The 21,404-nt window shown below is 43.0% G+C and overlaps 1 protein-coding gene across 1 annotated transcript in view; it reads right to left on the bottom strand.

Annotated features, from left to right (window-relative positions):
- Positions 1-20,152, bottom strand: part of LOC104909554 (tau-tubulin kinase 1) — a 29,798-nt gene extending 9,646 nt beyond the window's left edge. Inside the window, exon 1 of the mRNA XM_031552328.1 lies at positions 19,574-20,152. Coding sequence (XP_031408188.1) covers positions 19,574-20,125 — 552 coding nt within the window. The 5' untranslated portion in view covers positions 20,126-20,152. The remainder of the gene's footprint in view (positions 1-19,573) is intronic.
- Positions 20,153-21,404: the final 1,252 nt, after the last annotated feature.

The following is a 21,404-nucleotide window of genomic DNA, read 5'->3' as shown; positions in this document are numbered from 1 at the left end:
CTACCAATGGCCATGCTGTTGAACATGCTGCTCCTACTCTGAAGCCCTCAAAGTGTTCTCTGTTACATACCACGTGTCTTTTGTACTACAGCACGCTCACTTTCTCTAGCACTGTCCCTCAGAGGCTGGAGAAGAACTTCTCTGCTCTGTTGTACCAATGGGAAGAATGTGTGGGAAGATAGTGGAAGATCAGGAGTAGAGAGGCTTACTCATACTGCATACTGCACAGTGCATATGCATATGCATAGCTGGAGAGAAATGCCCAGTGTTAAAGCTGAGAGCCATGTAAAAAACTCTTTCTGCTGGTTTTGTAGATGTCAAATTGTACACGCTTAAGCCTTGCCAGTGCAGATGCTGGTTAACATCAGGCCAGAGCTCTAAACACAACAAAACGGGGCCAGATGCAACCTATTCTGTGATATGACCGGATGTAAAACAGTGAAATTGGTTCTGGCCTAAACTTATATAAATGCAATTCACAATGTGGCCTTCCCAAAGTTCATGAAAACCATCCTCAGCAGTCACGAGACCTTGTTTTTCTTCCCAGATCCAACCTCACTGCAAGTTTTCGGTGATCACATTAGCAAATGACCGTAAGTTCTACCAGAGCTCCTCTACTCCCAGCCCTGTGCTCCCATGTACCTACCCAAGGATGAGTAGAGGACACCCTCCCATAGCTGGAAAGCACAGGGAGTAGAAAAACAAAGCAAGAAAGCAAACAAAAAACCCAGCCATCACCAAGGTGCTGCCTTTGATTCTTTAATAAGGTTTTGGTAGTGTACAAGCTCTTTTTTTCCGATTGTCTGGATTAACATACATGGATTTAAAAAAGGCACAAAATCCATTGCACAGCTTTCTGTTTTGTTTGTTTTTTTGATGTCATTGCCTGTTTGTTGTAGTTTCAAGTGTAGGATTTTACAGTACTCTGCAGCATTTACAGCATGGTCTACATACAGGTAATCAATGCATGCTTTTATACAGGAGACAGAATTCAAATTCTCTCTCAGTATGTCTATATACACAATAATACAGTGCTTTTCTTCTGAAAAAAGCTTTAAATTGGTCTTGCATGCTTGGTGTGCCAGAAGAATTAGTGCAAGCATATATTACAGAGTTATTGCAGTACAAAAAGGGGTTGACATTAGGCTCTAAAGGAATTAAATACAGAACGAATAAAAAGACTCAGGGAAAACAAGCTTTGGATCCCTTTAGTCAACTACATCCTTCACTTGATCTCTACTCAGTACCACCTTTAAAGCTACAGCAGTTGCTTCCTCTCCATCTCCCTGCTGCCCTCCCCCTGAGATGAGCTTCCACAGCTTCTTCACACCTTCTCCCTAGCAGTTGGTGAGGGCTTCTGGCAGCTCGAGGAAGCCCTTTCTGCAGGGCTCCTGATGCTGGAGTCCAGCACAAAGAGGACTTTCCTGAGATCCACTGCTTCGAGCAAACTCAAGTCCCAGCAGATGAAGTTTCTCAAACAAACCAGGAAATACAACAGGTTACCTACGGATTTTGCCTACTCTCAAGAGAAATGACTACAGAAACCCACATTCACCTCCTAACTGAAAATCAACGGTTAAATGTGGTTTGGATTCTCTCCTGCTTAGCAGCAACAGAAGTCTAACAGGTGACACAAGGTAATGCAAAGGAAGGATATGCTGGTCCCTGAGATTCTTCATGCGAGCTGAGAAGTCCAAGAAGCAGAAATCAAATTCCCAACATGACGTCAACTGTTCCGTTGGGAATGGGAAGAGGCCTTAGTCCTGAGAGATGCAAATGGCACACAGACAGCAACAGCTATAGTCCAATCTTCCCCTTAACAGCTTTGATTTGGATACTATCAGGAACGTAGCATATCCTGGAAGTGACATTATCCTCTGCCAATACAGTCTAAACTTGTTTGGGACTGAGAGACCTGATGGAATATACGATAATGAGTGGAAAAACTAGAATCTGAGTTTCTGAAGCAGCTTTTTCTTCCAACCAGCAACACATGAGGTAAAAATAGCAGGGGTCTTAGAGCTGCCATGCTTGCTTGCAGGATGTCTGTGTTCCAAGAGTCAGCACCATAATCGTCAGAGAGATATTCTTTCCAGCGTCTTACCATCAAATGCTCCGCAGCCATTTTTTTTATTTTAACAAAGTGAATAGGACAGTGCAGTCCTATGCTGGTAAGTGCTCTGCTCCTCCCTGTTTGTGCTTTCAGATGTTGTTAGGTTTGTGTCAGTCTTCCTAGCATTGTGGATGGAAGCAATAGCTCTATAAAGGTTGCACACCTGCCACTTAGCTTGTACCCACCAGTGCCTCCAGCAAGGGTCGGTGCAGAGCTCTCTGTCTGAGCAGACACGTGGACCACCTCATTTGTATCACTCAGAAGAGACTCGGGAAATGGCGAGCAAAGTGGAAGGAAATGCTAATCCAAACATTTTTCTAGTCCCTAATTATAAAGGCAACTTAATAGCAGCAAGAAAGAAGAAGAAGGAAATTCTGAGAGCTAAACATCTTTCTTAGTCATAAAAATAACCGTAAGTCGGCAGTGCTGAAAAAGAACCTGGTCTGGCTCTTTTCAGCTGAGGGGCAAAAAGTTCCACAGAAATACTCCTCATTTGACTTGTAGCTCAGAGGAAAGTTGCCATTACTGTGTTTCACATTGCCAGATTGATTAATTGCACTCATAATCAAACTGAGAAACTTGGAGTTGGAGGAAGCCCTGGGGATTCTTATGAGGCAAGTGCACTAGATGAGGTAACCAACCTGAAACACTTCTTGCATATGAAAAAAATAAGACCTCCAAACATAAAGCAATTTTCTTTTTCAACACTGAAAGACATGCAAGTGAATGTAAAATGGGGATCGTTTCCAGTCCCCAGGTTACACGGTTAGCAGCTTATTAAAAATGTACATTCATTGTAATATTATTTCCTCCGCTGTATGCATAATACAAATGAGTTGCAATACATCAAATAATACTTAGAAACATTTCCCATAAATGATTCTTTGTGATGTCTCATGAAACAGCAGTTGTGATCTGTATGTTACAGTGACCCGAACACAAAACGCATGGTATAGAAATGCAATGGAACAGAAGGTAGTGCTGCAGTGATCAGCCTTCACATATTTTATTTCATGTTTTAACACTACCCAAAATGAGTGTTTGCATACTAATACGTTATGACCCAAGTGGCAGCACCGTTCTTATCACCCGAACGTTGCCACCATCTAATGGTGAAGAGAGGGATACGAACGCCACAAGACACTGAATGAACAAAACTGGGCTGAGCCATGTTGCTGAAAGCATTTGCTCACATCTGCAACATGCAAAGGAGACCAGTTGCGCCATTTGAACCAGACACCATGAAGACACTTCCTTTAACTGACTGAGATTCTTTCTTTGCAGCAGTCTTTTAAGCACTTGGTTGTGTGCAAAGTGATCCGTTACCAGCACAGAAACGCTGCAGTAAGGCATGACCACGCATGGCCATTCGCACTCCACGGGCGGGTCATGAACACACACAGAACATACATACAATCAGAAGTGGAAGCTCCAGCAAAAAGCATCCCAACACCACTCTGGGGACAGGAGTGAAATCAGGAAGCACATCCGGCTTGCTTTGGTCAGCCTCTCCACAAACTCATCTCTTCCAATCCCTTTGGGGAGGGCTGGCAACTACAATGGAAACCGGTCAAGAAGAAAGACGGCCCATATTCTCAAGCTGAGAAATAGGGCAATTTATTTACTATAAACTGCAACAGGAGTTGAGGGGTTTGCAGATCATTTTGATTTTGAAGGCTTCAGACCTTGTCTGCTAGGAAACCCAATTTTATTTTCTTCAGCTAGTCCCCTGTAGTTCATCCACCACTTCAGAGCAGAGCTAGACAAATGCATGATAGCTATCTCCCAGCAGTCCTTTCCCATTTGTCATCAAAGGAAAAAGAGAAAATACAAATATCAGGCTCTGCCTTGAAGACATTTGCATAAAAGAACCCTTTTTTATTTAATGTGAGAGCATCAAAACGACCTCAGCTCCAGGTAAAGTTCTGAGAGTGGTGCGACTATATCTCCACTGCCACCCACTAATAAAAATGTCTCATCCATCTAATCCAGCAGTTTATTTATAATAAAAATAAATTAGGCTATTGATGCAGCATTATGTAGCTGTGACTGGACACAAAGGAGGTTCTCTAACCTAAAGGATGAGATGCTAGACCCGCTGGACAGCTTGGTGTCTATCTTTCACCAACCCCTCCAAGTGAGCAATATAAAATCTCCTCATGTTTTCAAAAACAATCTTGTGCCACTACCAAGCACTTGAATCCCACACTGAAATATGATGCAAGATTATCTGATGGAGGTGTGAGGAGGAAGGACATTAGAAAACAAGAAAAAGACCAGTATCTTTCCATGCTTTCTGATCTTCTGACTCACATTCTATTGTTGAGCTATCTGGCAATACAAACCCAAACTACCAATGGTTATATTTTATTTTCTTATTTTTATTTAATTAGAATCACAGTACCAGACTGAAATAGTGCATTTTAACTCTAGAGAACAAGTGAAGTTTCTGGTGATGTGCAATCAATCAAAGAAATGCCTCAATTGTATTGATTATATGCAGGGTCCCACTGTCCTGACAATTTCCAGATTGTGAAATAATATTCTGTCTCCTGAAATTCTCCCTGTGAAATCAAACCCTCATGTCTGACTTCATCCTGACATGTTCAATAAAGGCTTTATGTCCTGCACGCTTCCTCCAGCATGTCAAGCAGCGGAGAAGTGACTTACAGCAGTAATAAAGCACTTGGCATCTTTTGGGTTAAGAGGCCATAGGAAGGTATGAGTATTGCAGCTAAAGTGAGGTGTTTGTCCTGGCTTTATATCTGATTGTAGAATGCATCTACTGCAAAATAAATAAGTAAGTAAACATAGAATAAGAAGCTGTGCACTTTGGGCAGTGTAGTTAGTGACAAAGTGATACCAAGGCCTGGCAATGTTATGAAACAAAAGACAAATGAGGTAGTTCAACACTCCAAAGCAAACTCTTTGGAAGAAAGGCTTGAAGCACAGGGCAGAGAAATTTCCCAAATAGCATTTGTTTCATTTTTCATTTCAAACTGCTCAAAACCCAGAGAAGCTATAACAGAAAGAGTATGCTAGTTGGCTTTGGAGTCCTCTTTGGAAATGCAATGCCATCCAACTCCTGAAGAGCCACTCAAACAGGTTGGGGAAGCTGCTGAGAGCTTTTGACAATCCGTTTGAAACAGTATGCCTCCTTCCAGGAGTGCTGTATGCAAAAAATACACCTAAAACAAAGGGTTTTCACCTCAGAAAAGAAAGAAGGTTGATGACTGGCTCATGGAAGCCTTGTCATCTAGCCCTCAGTCTGGCTGCTACAGAAGCTATCAGTGAGAGTGAGATGCCAAACAGGATCACAGAATCAACCTGGAGCTTGTCTGCAGCAACAAGATACTTAGATGCCTAATGCCAGTGGCACAGTCCAGGTAAGGGAAGAAATGTCACTATGTGTACCAAACTGAGGAATACTGGTTCTCACAGAAAAAATCTACCACTCTGTGGTACTTCCAGATGAGACAAGCATTGAGGGGAAACACCAGCGAGTTCACATCTAGAACTGATGAACCACGTCAGCTCTGTTGCACCTACATTCTCCCCGTCGTGGCTGTTTGAAATATCCTATTTACTTCTACTTCTGTTTGGATTGCTGCCCCAGTTTCAGGGCAGAGAATGGGAGCAGCCTTTTTTGCCAGCTCAGAAAACATCCAGTTGCAAGAGTTTGCCCTACAATGAATTTGCAATTGGAATTGAGACATTTTCTCACACACCTGGCACATATTTAAATAAAACATAGAAAGTAACAACAATAAAATTGGTTCTTCATCATCTGTTTATATGGTTTGCAATCTCAGATGGCAGCTGTTCAGGGAAAGAGCTTTCTAAATTTAGCTGCTCACATACATAATGATTTGGGGGTGTTTGCTAAATCCTAAGAATTTCAAAATTTGAAACTTGTGAAATTCCATCCTGCAAATGAAAGGTATCTATCATTACTATCTCTGAAATCAGGCTGCCTTCTACTAACACGATGGGTGTTCCTCCAGGTAAAGCTGCAACAGCTCCAACTGCCAAAATGTGCCATTTTTCACTCTTTCCTCCAAGGAAATCAGAGAGAAGGAATACAAGAGGCTGACTGATGTATTAAAGCATAGTCCAGCATGAAATCAGTAGGAAACTGCAGGCAAGAAAAATTCCTGCTTTCCAGCTCTTGTGAAGAGTAAAGATAGAAAATAGTGGAGAGACCCAGAGATCTAATGAAAGAATGAGGGATAAAATACTGGGAATGGCAATGAAGGGAGCTGATAAGCATGTATAGCGTGACATGCACTTGACACTGGAAGGTAAAAAACAGCTTTGCCATGTGAAGAATAAATAGGATAAGCAATGGAAAACAAAGAGGCAGCTGAATCTAAGAGAGTTTGTCTTAGTAAAGATGAAGAGGCTCTGCCTGTCGCTATGCATGAAGTCCGCTGGCAGCTCAGGGCTACCACTGAATGCTACTTTTCCTGCATCCAGATTCACCATTGAACAGAAGCCTAATTTGTTGGCAGGCCAGCAGCAGCAATGGACAAGAAAAGGAGTCAGCACACCAAGTAAAGGAAAAGGACTGAAGGAAAGATCTTCCCTTGGAGTCTACACCTGTGATGCGGAAAGGAAAGGAGCAGTCCTAGCTGGGAGGCCCCAGGGACTGCAGGGACACAGAGCCCAACAAAGACAACTTTGGGGCCAGTTCGTCCCTTGCAGAGCAACAATCCTGCAGCAGCCTTCACCACTAGGTTCAGATCCACCTCAAAGAGAAGCAGTGGAAGAGCAAAAAAGAGATACTTTTGATCACAAGAGGTAGCATAGGGATGGGATTACATCACCCATATGGCTGTCTTACAGGACTTTTCTACCATGCATTCTATCATCACTGTAATAGAAGGGACCTCACGCTGTGAAAGAGGTGATGCAATGCAAATCTTTCACTTGCTCCTCAGCACTGGCAAGAAAGCATGGGAATGGCAAAGTCAATGTGGGTATATGAAAAGGATACTCCTAAATGCAGACACAGCAGCAAAAATGCACCTTTGTTAGTATGGTTTATTTTCAACCAAGATGCTTCCACCAAAACATTTTCCATTGGATGTGAATTTGTGGTGGCAGAACTACATTTGTTCCAAGTCAGGAATCAAAGCTCTTCACTCCAATGACTGCCATAACTGCTGGCGAAGCAATCCTGCAGCATTACAGAAAGCTTGCTTTTTTGCCATTTTAAGCTCAACCATTGGCATTCATTCAATCCCTTGTCACATAAGTGCCACCAAAGATAAATCTCCCAAACACATTAGTCCCCAGCCTTCTGCCTGCTCTGCCTGGCTGTGAGCTGCAGGACACAGCACGCTTTCTCCCAGCAGCTCTTCAGCTGCACGTTTGCTGTGCCAGGAGAAACGCAGAGAAGTGACTCAACAACTCAGGGACCAACCAAGGAAGGAATGAGACTGTTGCAGGTACCACCCAGGAGTTCACTGCCAATTCCTCCGAGCTTAACGCAAGCATTCACAGTATTTGCACAAGGATCGCTTCTCATTAGCTCCTTCCTGTGGGAAGCAGGCTGGGAAGAGAGTGAAAAATTGGAAACATCTCCCATTCTGCATAGAAAGTGAAAGGACCAAGACATAAAATGATGGCTTTTGCAAGTATACGAGACTGATGTGCATTTGCTCACTGAAGTGGAGCAGGAGATCCTAGCAACCTGTCCTGATGCTAGTGAACTCCTGTATGGCAAGCAAGTGGCAAATGCTCACTTTAATCCTCATTTTGGATTCTGAGGAGAACAAGTACTACATACAAGTGGAAGCAAAATCAAGAACATTTCTTTCAGGAAGGAAACCCTATTTTTGGGCATGAACAAAAGGAAAAGGAAAATAACTATGGTAACAAACTTTTCAGCCTGTAGTCCCATAATCACATTCATCCCTGCTGCCCTTGGCTTGCTACTGCTACAAGCTGCTCAAATGGACAGGGAGTCAGAACAGCAATGAACCTAGCTAAAAAAAACCCACCCAAAACTAACCCCAAATCTTTCCTTCTCACCGTGTAGGTTCATGCAGCCAGATGGGGGAAAGGTCTGAAAGGGATGGAGTGGGGGTAGGAGGGTACCTCTTAGAGAACTGGCACCTCTCTTCCCTTAACTTGACCACAAAAGCGCAGACTTAACGGAAAATGGTTGCTTGCCACTTCCACTGCACTATCCACTTGTTGGTTTTGTGTTGTTTTCCTTTTGGCAACTGATTTTTGGATATATTTACATTTATAATTGCAATCATTATAAATGTAATACAACAAACAAATGCGATAGAAATGTAATCTGAAGAGGGTTTTTAGAATCGCACTGTAACGTTCTTTAGTATTCCAGTATTAATTTATTACAGTTCCATAAATATAAAATCAGAGCTATTTTCACATTTCTTTAATTTGCCAACTGTTCCTCGATAATATGTGGATTCCACAGTAATTATTACAGCATTAGATGAAGATGTTAAAAAAATAAGCAAATGGATTATTTTAAATATTCTTTTCATACTACTATAACATCAGGATCTCACTCATTAGCACCAATTAATTTATTTATAATTAAATTTTAAAAGCCATATGGAGCACTGAGCATGAAATAAAGCTTTCCATAACACCCAGGCCGCAGCAACTCGTCCAACGATTCTACCATAACGCCCCAGTGATGGTTGTACAGGATTGGTTTAGACATAAACAGCCCATCTTAGAGAATTTGAACAGGGGGAATTTGGTTTGTCTTTTAATAATATGCACCAGTGATTTGTCACCAACGGACTTTATTTTCAAATGAGCATCTTACTTCTATTTCGACTTTTCTTACTTCATTTTCAACCAGGTCCATCCATACCTTTGCCTGGCAGCTTAAAAACCCATCTTGCTCTCTTCAGATAGGTACTCCTGACAGTGACCACACCATGTTCTAGTTTAGTCTTTAATGGCAGACTGCATGTCTTCAAACTCATTCTACCAGGCAGGTTTTACAGAACCAAGTAACTCTTGTATTACTTCTCCCTTCTCAGGTTTCAAAAATCTTATTAAAAAAATATTCCATACAAGACTTGGGTTCCATGTCTGCCACTGATCTCTCCTCTGCTCACATCTGCCTTTTCCTGCTGAATCACCAAAGAAGTGCTTCGCCGCCGCCACCACCCCCCACAACAGCATACTGAGAACTCACATGCAGCTAATTATTCCAGCCAAATCCCTCATCATTTTGGGAGACAGCACCTCCAAAGGCACAGCTTCCCCTGCTCTGTGCACATGACCCATATTCTTCACACTCTGAAGCACAACCCTGGCTGGATGCAATAATGAGTCTGAATGCAAGCAACTTATGAGGCAGTCCTGATCCTACTGCAGAGCTGGCCTGCCAGTACTGAATTACCAAGCCATCCATTTTCCTGCCACTGCAAACCTTCCGTCCAGTGATTTTGTTTTTTCCCCTTGATAGCCACTTGAAGGCACGGAGGTGCTGAACTAAGGTCAGAACCTCAGAAGTGCTAATGAGAAACATCCTTGCTAGTAAGAGATACCAGTATAGAAACATATTTCTTTTGGTTCATCGGCTTAAAATTTATTCATAATTTTAAGTAGAAAAATTTTATTGAAGTTTGTATAAATCACCTATCTTTTTCAATCAAATTTGGGAGCTTAACAGTTCTACAGCCATGATAAGTAACATTAGATAGATTAATGCCTGCTAAATTTTAGGTACAGAGCTATTCAATGGCTAACCATTATTTTGACCGAAACTGGTAGGTCCGAGTTCAGGAAATCCCAGCTATTGTTTGCTCCCCCTTTTCACCAGTAAAAGTAAAATGTGTTCAGTTTCTAGTTTTGTTCCTATAATTGGACCTTAAGAGTGAACATCAGCTTTTTGGAAACTATAAACTAAAAATTATTAAGAGCTACTGAGCTGTTCTTTCATAAGCTCTGTTTTCTCTGAAACCTGCTGTTCTAGTAAAGTCATCTTTACTGAACATGGAAAAAAATAAAATCAGAGAAGAGTCTGGTTCAGGAAATCATCACCTCTCATGTCACTTTGAGAAAAGCGAAGCCTTGCCCTCTGTTGTTTCTGTGCTTTGCAAGAAAAGAACAGCCAAATAGGATTAGGCTACATCATAATCCAGTGTAAGCATTTCTGGGAATGGCCAGTGCCTTTTTTTTTTTAATAATAAAACCAATTGGCAAATTGCAGATAACAAATTTGGCGGGGCAGTAAAGCATCCTGCTCACTCACATTCATGGTGCAAATCAAAATAAATTATTGTCACTGACTCACAAATGACTGTGGGAAGAGATTGGTTATGCCAACAAGCAGAGAGCATTGCTTCCACCATCTCCATCCCCCAGCACGGGGATGCTGTACAGGCAGGCAGGAGGCACTGAATGCCCAGCTTGCCTTAAGCAGGTCCTGAGCCACACTGAGTCATGGGACCAGGTCCTAGGAGCTCAGAAAGTACCATTCCACCCTGTCTGAGGTTACACTGTCAAACTGGCTAATAGAGGGATGAATCTGCTGTTAAAGGAACCTCAGGCAGGGCAGATATACCCATGGAAAATGGTATTTGGAAGGAACTGTTCATTGTAACTCAGCTGGAAACATCCTACCTACATGCTTATACCTTTGTGTTACAAATCATCAGCTTTCTTTCAACAGCCCTATCTATCTCACACCATTTTCACAGTTGAGATTTCCCAGTGTCTTCTTGTCTGCATCCTGGGCTTACGTATTTTCTGCAGAGCATTTTCTTTTGGACTCACATTTTTCCTAAAGTCCTGAGCACCACCAACAATCCCCCTCCTTAATATTCACATCCATACTGCCTCTTCTCCCAGGATACCAGACCAAACGCTCGGCTCAATGGCAAACAGTTACAACATTCACTTCATTACAGAAGGTCTTCATACAGCCTACACACTGCAACTGTACTGAGGACACAATATCCCCGCAAAAAACTTGGGAAATAAAGACTTAGAACAATTTTGATCTTCCTTTGCCTTTGAGATTCAAGTTTAGGCAACGGCTACAGGGGCTCTGTGTACCAATGCTGAGGCCAGTTGGTTTCTAAAGTGAGATCTATTACCATAGGCATTTCCAAGCATGGCCAAGGAGCAAGGCTGCTCTGCCACTGAAAAGCTGCAGGTGCCTAAAGTTTCTGAAATTTAGAAATAGCATAATATACAGCTGGATCAGTAAGAATAGCCCTGCCATCCAGCTCTTGACAGTCAATGCCTTTGGGGGAAGGCAGCTGGATTTGGAGCAGCTTAGGAGTGGAGAGCAGACACACAGATCCGCTGACACATAACAGAGGCAAAGTCAGAGAGACAGAAAAATGCAGTGTCTGTATGGAAACAAAATCACAAGAAAAGCATGGGGATTTCCAAAGGCAAAGCAACGAAGAGATACATTATCATAACTCCACAAGAGGGACAAATCCCGAGGTCCTGCCTCAGGTGAGCTTCCAGTGGGAGTCTACCTACGCCTAGATGGAGTAAAACTGCCTACAGATGTGGCCCGGTGTAAGATACCAACAAAGATGCTTGAGCAGATGAGGAAGGCAACGCTTGCTGATACCTCCACGGTCTCTTCGCTCCAGTCATAATTGGACAATGTTTGTGGCTTGATTGCGCGTGTTCAGTGAGGCAGCCCTGCACTTCCTACCCCGCTGCAGGACACACAAGTGAGTCTCTGAGATGAGCCCTGGCATCCACTTCTTTAACACATCACACGTTCACCATGCGCGTTCGCATCTTCAGCCGTGCTGCAGCCCCTTGCCCAGGTTGCTGGGAGGTTTAGAAAGGCGGATGTTTTCAGTCTCTGTGGGGTCTGGTTGCGGGGGCTTTGGAAGTTACAGTACCTTAGGCCAGTGTTGTCTGGGATTCAATATTGCATTAAGTGGTGACACATTGTGGGCAGGTGGGATCTATTATTGCATTATGGAGGCTGCTGCTTCCCTGAACGGGCTATGTTTTGTGTGTGAAGCGGGCCCACACCTGCTGGAGCTGGGACCTGGAAATGCGGAGGACGGAAGGCATGAGTCTGTGGTTTCCTGCCGTGGGGGGCATGTGCCTGCGGTGGGGCATGCGCACGGGGCTGCTCTCCGCTGAACGGCTGCGCTGTATGAAAGTGCCACCAACGTGAGGGTAGTGTTCTGTCTCCAGGGTTGAGGAGGAGAAAACGGAGGACGCCAGTCTTCTCAGGGGGCTGTACCTCGGGAGGGAGTGCTGAGAAGGCCTGTCCTCCTCCAACTGAAAAAGACCAAGAAGAGTGGAGGAAAAGGTGTCAGGCAAAGACTTGACTCGCCCCTGGTTTGTGATGCGCATGCTGCAGATATCTTCGCTGGCGGACGAAAAATGCTTTTGCTCTAAATTGGGCTAACTTACTGCTCTGTGCCTACAAATTCCTAGGGATCCCATGGGCACCACGGGAGTCTGCAATTATGGGGGCCTGGCATGCTCTCCCCAGCCACATGCGACCGCGAGTGATGACACCAGCAGTGTCAGCCTTGCTGTATCTGTCCCCTCCTCTGGCTACTGGAAATGTCTCTTCAGGCCACACGCCTCACCACTCTGGCATCACCTATCTGATAGGTCATTAGACTAGTCATACATCCTGCATATAGACAACAGGCAAAACTCTGAACACGCTTGGAAACCATGTGTATGAAAGAAAAGGTGAAACACTCAGTGCTCAAATAATTATAGGTATTTAATAGTGAGAGATTCTCAAGGACTCCTTCAGTGCATCTTATTAAAACTCACTCCAGGGATTTGCAAAGGCCGCTCTGAAGGCTGTTAGTAGAGTTCCCTTTCCTCATGCTGACATTCCTGCCTTCTACTCAGTACCTGCAGGGGGAGCATTAATGCTTCCAGTTTTGTTAAGCAGAGGCAGCAGCTGGAAAGGCAAGGCAGTGTGTAATTATCATTCAGTAAGAAACTGAAAACATAGAGCCACAGGAGAGGAAGAGGAGATGTACTCTTAGGTCCCTTTTCTGCTTCTGTGATCCACGGATGGCCAGGGAAGGAAGAAAGGTATACTCACAGAGGGCAGCATCTGTGCATCACGATGAGATCGCAGTCCCTACCTTCCCTCTAAGCACCGAACAGGAGAGAGAGGCAGTATGGGAGTGATTTCAGACTTCACCCTGAAAAAGCTCTTTCTCTCCTTTCTACCTGTGCAACAAAACCAGTGCTTTCACAGGGGTGTCCAAACCTACATTTCCAAAACAAACAATTTTTCCTGGAATTACACGATTCCTTTCAAATTCATTCCCTTCCTCGTACTTCATTTATTTTCAAGAAATCTCTGCAGGTTTCAAAGTACAACCAGGAAATGTGAAAAGGCAATATTTTATTTTCATAAGCCAACACTATTCTCCTCAGCTGACTAGAGATATTGCCCTTGCAAATTATATGAGAAGAAGAACTGAACTTCATCCAGTCTCATATCTTTTCTATCACCTTCAATATCTTTGCAGCGTTTTGAGGCTGATACCTTATCTTCATAAGAATATGAAAACTACTTAGCTTGTGGTGGGCATTAAATGCGAAAAGCAATTATTCACAGTCCTAAATGTATTGCATGTCACTGCGCAGATCAGACTCTCAGATAATAATAATGTATAATGCCGTCACTCAGTATCTGAGACAAATTCTAGACAACAACTCTAATTTCGGAAAAAGACAATCATCTCTTCTTTGCAGATGGCATATAAATTCAGTCCTGGGTATACTGTTTGTAAGCTGCACAAATATGTACACGGAATTCTTATAATTATTATCTGCTCTATGCTAAGCATATAGTATGATTTTCACTGTATGTATCATACCAACATGGTGAAGCCTTCTAAAAGCTAAAAAAAGGATCTAACTATCTCGATGGACTTCCGTTGCAGCACAGAACCAAGGCCCAGGCCACAAAGGGGTAAATTTCTAGCACACTCAGATATTGCTGCCTCCTGGCAGAAGCTGAGGTTACAAACATGCCACTTACATTAATGGATGTCCTAACGCTTGATTTACACAGTCAAAGCTGAAGGTGCTGCCTCTCTTCATTTGTTTGCCCCTGGCAGCAGTCAGGTTGGACCACCCTCCATCAACCCTATCCTGTTCTGTTTGGACAGGAGCAGTGTGACATCTCTCGTGTTGACAGAGCTCAACAGACTTAGAGTAATACATTAAACATAATTAGCAATTTTCTGCAAATGCCCATTGCTCACTACTGAGAAACGGTCCCACAGGGTAGCCCACAGATGTTGCTGTTGAATGAAAAGGAAAGCAAAGCAAGATACACAGCACCTATTCATACCTCATTTCCTTGCTGCTTTCTTCCCTTGGCCTACCTCCTCTGCTCAGTGCTGTGAATCTGACAACCTGCTGCTGTTCAGCTTCAGCTCATTGCTTGGCTCTTTCAACCTAGCTCTTTGTCTCAGAGCCAGCGAAGTGGTAGTTTCTGTCATCTCCTTCTGCTGCCTCCTGTACTCTGGGAGTGCTAAGGATTTCCCTCATCACTGCTCCAGGGTCTGTGGTCAAAGAGCTCAAAATGTAATCCAGAAAACGTCCTGCTCGGCTTTCAGTCCCCAGTGCAAATCAAATGAAACTTCAGGTAACAGATCCAGGGGCAAACCAGGACACTACAACACATGATTCATGACCAACACATGATCCCTATTTTGTGAGACAGCCATCTCCCATGTCTCTGTGCCTTTTTCTGAAGAATAACTGCCACGACCTCAGATCAATGAAGGAGAGCAGCAGCACACAGGGGTCACCAGCAAGGACAGGCTGCTTCCATGGACACCAGGCAATATCACAACTACTGCATCCCTCAAACAAGGTGATGATGAGGTTCAAGAGCGTGAGGGCATTGGACTCAATACCAGAATAGAGAATTTTCTTGGCTCAGTGAGGGTTTCGACAGAGATTTTTACAGAATAAAGTCAGTGACAACAGACAACTCCCAGGTGAAGCTAGCCCAGGCAGCCCAATGTGTTCTAATTGCTTCCTGTCTTACTCATGTTTTAGCCAACATAGGTCTTCATGTTGAGCACACTTGTGAGATCTCTCAGCAAAGATGCCAAGGGTGGGATATGATTGAGAAGAGTTTCTAAGTTTCACAACCACTGATTTCTTAGGGTCAAGATACAGACAACTTTAAGAAAGTCCATATGTGGTATTCTCCTGGCTGTGGGAGGTTGGCTGCAAAAGAAAAGGGACCTAACAAAGAATAATTCTAACAACATGGCTAAGCTTGTGAGGAAATATATCAGTGGCTCTTACATTGAGATCTTAACTAAAGGATAAACTCCTGGCTCCAGAAGATGGGACTGCAAGACACAGTGTAAGCAAGGTACCCTGTGAACTTTGCAGAATATATCCAAGAATAGGTAAGGAAAAGTTAATTGAATCTCCCAGTGTTGCTTCACACTTTTGTACTTCTTAGATAGAACATCACCTAGGCAGGAATGTTTTAGGTAAAGAAGTCTCAAAACATTTTCTAGAACACCAGTTGCTCAAGCAGCAAACGAGATTCAGAGTAAAGAAATACTCATGTGTGCAGACTTACAGACAGAAGCAATGGCTAAAACTTTTAAATGCATGAATGTTTGTATTTCTTCCCAATGCAGAAGGCAGAAGTAACTTGCCATCTTTATCAAGTATCAGTGAATTTAGTCAGCATATTTAAGAACTTGACAAATTTTTAAATGATATTGCTAAGAGTGGACAAAAACATTTATAAAAAATAACAGAAATCTTGCACCAGAATTTTTAGCTATTTCTACAGTTGCATTTTATCGTGCAGACATAAGCAAAGATCTGTTACATAGTTATTAAAATTCGTATATTAATAAACCTAAATGCTCTGTTAAGTAGCATGTTGTACGCTTGTTGTATCTTTGTGGCACAAAGATTGAACTGGATATGGTTTCATGACAATCCTGTTCTGCTTCTGTATCAGCACTTCCCTTGAGTCTATGCTCTGTTGTGGCTGTCTCATTATCATTTGAAAATAGAAGATATCTAATACATGAGAACAGAGAATTACAGAATCATCTTGGTTGTCAAACACTATTTGGTGGTTGTCCCACCATTACACCATGTCCCTTAATGCCACATCCACACATCTCTTACATACCTCCTCAGCCAGAAATTCTCCCAGGCTATTAAAAGCCTTTTCTATACTTCATTTTGCCCACAGCACCATTCATTCATATCGTGCTCCCTCACACACCACAGTTTCTTAAGGACACCACCTTCCCTCACACTTGAAGTATTTCTTACAACAGATTCAAACATTTGAACAAACATGTGAGCTGTAGATGAGGACAACTTGGGAAACAACACTCTAGTCAGCTTGGAAAGGTCATGGAGCAAATCTTCCAGGAAGCTATTTCCACATAAATTAAGAAAAAGGTAACTGGGATACATCAGCACAGGTATATGAAGGCTGAATCCTTCCTCACAAATCTGATAAATTTCTGTGATGAGATCACTGGCTCACTGGGTGAGGAGAAAAAGGGAAAGGTTGCTTATCTCAACTTCAGCAAGATTTTTCACATCGTCTCCAAAACATCCTCACAGACAAAATGATGAAATATAGGCGAGATAAATGGATACTGAGCTGGACTGAAAACTGCCTGAACTTCCAGTCACTGGTGACGCAGCCCAGGGGATGATATTAGGATCACTTCATTAGTGACCAAAATGATTGGATAGATTGCACCCTCAGTTGATAGCGGTTTGGTAGAGAAATACCTGGGGATGATGATGGACACCAAATTGAACACAAGCCATCAATGTGCTCTTGCTGCAGAAAAGGCTAACTGCCTCCTAACCTGCATTAGGAATGTTCCGTTCAGGTGGAGGGTGATGACCATTGCCCTCTTCTCAGTGCTGGTGGGGCCACACCTAGAGTACTGGATCCAATTCTAAGCTTCCCATATGAGAGACACATAGAGCTATTAAAGATAGTCCAGTGAATGACGAAGGGGCTGGAGCACTCTCACTGGAGCAAAAAAAATTGAGAGAGCTGAGGCTGAAGAAGATGAGGCTCAGGGAGGACTTTATCAATGTATGTAAACAGCTGACAAGAGAAAGAAGATGCAGCCAGACTCTTCTCAGTGATTTCCAGTGAAAGAACAAGAGGAAATAGACAGAAAACAAAATACAGAAAATTCAGTTTAAGAAAAAGAGGCTTGTTCTTTTTTGTTTGTTTTTTTACCAGTATGGAGGACTTAACACTGGAACATATTGCCCAGAGAGGCTGTGATGCCTCCATCCACAGATATTCTGGACTGGACACAGCCCTGAGCAATCTGCTCTAGTTGACTCGTCCTAGAGCAGCAGATGGGACTGGATGGTCCAACTTCAAGTGTCCTATGATTCTGTGATAATCAAGAGGTTATTGTCTTTTTGCCAGTAATGGTATATACGGGAGGAACAGAAGAAAGCATTAAATCAGGAATACATTATCAAAGCACAGTTTCATACAAGCCTAGAAGAAGCCCAAGTCTGAGCTGCGGGAAACACTGACAGCGAGGCCCTCAGCATTTTCATAAACAAAGCCCTTGGGCAACTGTTTACAGCTCTCAACATTTGTGTCTTCAGCTTTGCAGTACCAAAGAAGAGGCTCTTTCTTTCCTCCATGCACCAAGTTATTTTTCCTTAGAGCATTAGCAGTTGGTTTTGTGACGAAATTGAAAAATTTGAGTAATTTTGAAGCTGTGTATGTAGAGGCAACTGAAGGATCCACACATCAAAGGAAGCGTAAGTAAACGCCAGGCACTCAAACAAGTCCAGCGTTGGACCAACTACATAAAAAGCCAGGCTCAGTAGTAACCAGGGAGTATTTCAGAACTGAAGAACAAAGAAAGGCACAGACTGCTGGAGAACCAAGGGTGTCTGATATGTTAAGTGACCACCCACAACCACATTATCTTTATTTAATGAAAGGAAGTGAATTTTCTTTTTTGCCTGCTAAGGTGATCTTTTTTAAAGCATCATTATGCTATGCTAAGCAGCCTTCATGCTGCATCATACCCAACTCCCCCAGTCATTTCACGCAGCACTTACTATCCTTGCTCCAGCCTTTTTTAGCTATGTAAAATATGCCAGTGAAGCATCCCTGCTGGTTCTTACCAGCTGGTTTGTGCCACACTCACTGCATTATGAGCATCTTACACTGATCAGTTTAATAAGGGTACAGAACAAATTCACACAGAAGCTCTTTCAACCTGCTGGTCCAGCCTATGCAATCTCCAGACATCTAGGTCATTCCAAATATTGGCTTTTTACAGTGAATACCTCTGCCTTTTTTTCTTTTTTTTTCTAATTACTTCTGGGATCCAGAGAAGAACAGAATCTGGGCAGGGCCTGTGCAGAAGGATCCAATCCTGTGAACACTTTCTTAGAGACCAAGGCCAAGAAGGAATGGAAAACGGAGCTACCATCTTCCAGAGGCAAACAAGACAATGCAAAGGCACCTACCACGAGAGCGTATTTCTGCACATAGTCCAAGACTTGCCTTTTGTTTCCTTCACTTATGGATTGCATGTGCACGATAGATCTTCACTAGCATACAAATTTCAGCTCACAGGAGAGCAATTTTATTGGTTGCTTTTTTTTTTTTGCTATTAATACTCTACAGCCTTCCTCTGAATGTCTGAGAAATGAAGACTAGATATGACATAGGTAATCTGAGCTAACAGTGTATCATGTTTCTCCAGGTAATCTAATAAAAGATATTACTTCTTACTAAAAACTGAACTTCTTCATGTCTTCAGAGGACCATAGGGAAAAAAAAGCCACAAATGAATGAAGCCCTCTACAACTGTTTGGAAAAAAACACAGTAGCTAATGACATTTCTGTGAGTTAAAAGCCTGATAACAATACTGATCACTGAAGTAAGATTGAGGTGGATACGTGCTGGTTACTCTGAGATTTTTTTAGGTATTCAAAAGAAAGTTTAATTTTAGGGAGTTACTTTACGCTATGCATTGCTGCAGGCTTATTCATGATGTATGATTACATTAGGCAGCATTATCTTGTAACGTATTGCTGCTGCTGCTGTTGCTGCTGTTGAGAAACTGTGAGGAGATGTGCTAGTAACACCTCCACACAACTAAGCAGTTATTAACAAATCACTGAGAGATAAAAATAAGAGGACTTATTAAAGATACCCACAACCAGAAATTTGCTCACCTCTTGCATCTGTGCCAAAATTGCTAAAACATCTTGACAACAATGTGCCCTTAGAAGTGGACAACACTACCAGCTACAGGGAGCACCTCGAAGGTGCTCACAACATTTGCAAGTACTGTCAGAAAGTTTCACAAGAGCATCCATGTCTGGAACCTCAGATTTCTCCAGCAAAGCTGAGGCTTCCCAAGACGATGATTTTGCTATGCTAGGCAATGAGATACAGACCAGAGTAAGGATCTTACCTGTCTGTGAGGACCAGTAGGTTCAGATTCTCGTCTCCTTTGTCGGATAGCTGGTGCTGAGTGTAGGGGGGAGTGGGCTGGACTTCCTGTCTGCTGTTCATGTTTACTGTCAGATACTGTTTGAGAAGGTCCTTCATGTCTGTGGGAACTGTCCTCCTCAGTCACAGGCTGCATACCCCGACTTCGCCCATCATGAGTCTTCGGCCTGACTGCAGCGTCTGCGCCCAAGCGCCTTTTCTCCTCACCGTCTTCAATAGGTCTTAGCTCCTCAGGCTCCTCATCTGTGGTACCAGAGGTGCTTGGCTCAGCACCTGGATGAAAGTCCTTCAGCTCCGTCTCCTTATCAATGATAACCCACTCCTTGCTATCAAAGTCCTCCTCCTCCGCAAGCGGCACTGAGCGGAAAGCATTGCTGAGGGCTTCATGTTCCACTGAAGCAGACACATCCATCCGACCACTTGCCTGCCGGTCAGCCTGGCCAGTGTCAATGGACAGCATCTGAGCTGGCTGGGAGGAGCACACAAGCCGTGATGGAGAGCCAGGCAAATCCATTCGTGATCTGAAAACAGAACATGAAGCCATTAAAAATACATCATGTTTGTGGTTAAAGTTAGATAGCATATGAGCTGAGAAAAAAACTCTATAGCTCTCACTCCTTTCTTAGCGTACTTTAGAAAGATGGGCTTAGACAAAAACATTTATTTAGAACCTACAGTAGCAGAGAGACACTCCTCCTAAAGTAATTCTGTATGATAGCCACCAATTTCATCAACTCTCTTCCTTATAGCTGACAAGATTCCAACCAGTTTTCTTCCACAACACCAAAATACTCCATCCCCATTGGGAATTCCTACTGGTTTGTGAAAAACAAAACAAAACAAAACAACTTAAATCTACTGTCTGACTTAATGTCATTGCTGGGCTCCTATGCCCCTTCAGTTGCACTGTGCTCTCTAAGGTGGCCACTGAGGTCTCTGTGGTGGCTATGTGAGCTCTTTGAAGACAGCAGGAAAATCTCACTGAAATGTTACAAGGCATAGGTGACCTCAAAATAATTTGGAGGAGCAGGAAGGAAACATGTCACATATGCATTGACAAAGGGCAGTATAATGTTCAGTGACTCACAATCTAAATAGCATCAACTTATGCAGCCATGCAGAAATACCTTTCAAACAAGCCCTGGAAGCTCCCTGTGCCCCGACAGCCTTGGCATCATCTCAGCTGGAAAAGCCATAGGCACTTCTGTCTTTCTGTTCCACAGTGTTATGGTCCATGCTTCTCATTTGGCGTGCACCTGCTGCTTCCTTTCCCTCCCTATTCAGTTCTGACTACTGCAGAGGCTGGCAGTTTGTTGCACAGTCACAATGTCTGATGCCCAGAAAAAGACACTTGCAGTGTTTTTTTACAAAGCGATTTCAACAAGGACCATACAGAAGCCTTGTTTGCTCTTCTGGGGAAAAATCTTCAAGGGAAAACACAAAGATGACTGACCACAGGGTGAGGGTTACTAAGCAGAGCTGGGTGTCTTTGGCACAATGAAGGTCAGAGATGAGACAGAAGGAATTACAAGTCAAAATGAGCAATTTTTGATGAATAAAGAGGAATCAGGGAAGGTGGTCAATCAAGGGCTGATATAGAGAATGAAGTATGTGAAAACAAAGACCTCAGCACCTCCTGATGGATCTGAAAGAAGTAAGGGTGCTTTTGTTAAATACTTAAAACAAAGTATATTACTGTGAACAGGGAAGACTTAGAAAGGTAAGACTGAACAGTAGCCCTCTCACACTGCATGTGCGTCAAAAATTGCATATTAATGAGCTCTTATTAAAAA

This window comes from Meleagris gallopavo, chromosome 2 (assembly GCF_000146605.3).
Source record: "Meleagris gallopavo isolate NT-WF06-2002-E0010 breed Aviagen turkey brand Nicholas breeding stock chromosome 2, Turkey_5.1, whole genome shotgun sequence".
Classification (NCBI taxonomy): Eukaryota; Metazoa; Chordata; class Aves; order Galliformes; family Phasianidae; genus Meleagris; species Meleagris gallopavo.
This window is presented reverse-complemented; position numbering and strand designations above follow the sequence as displayed.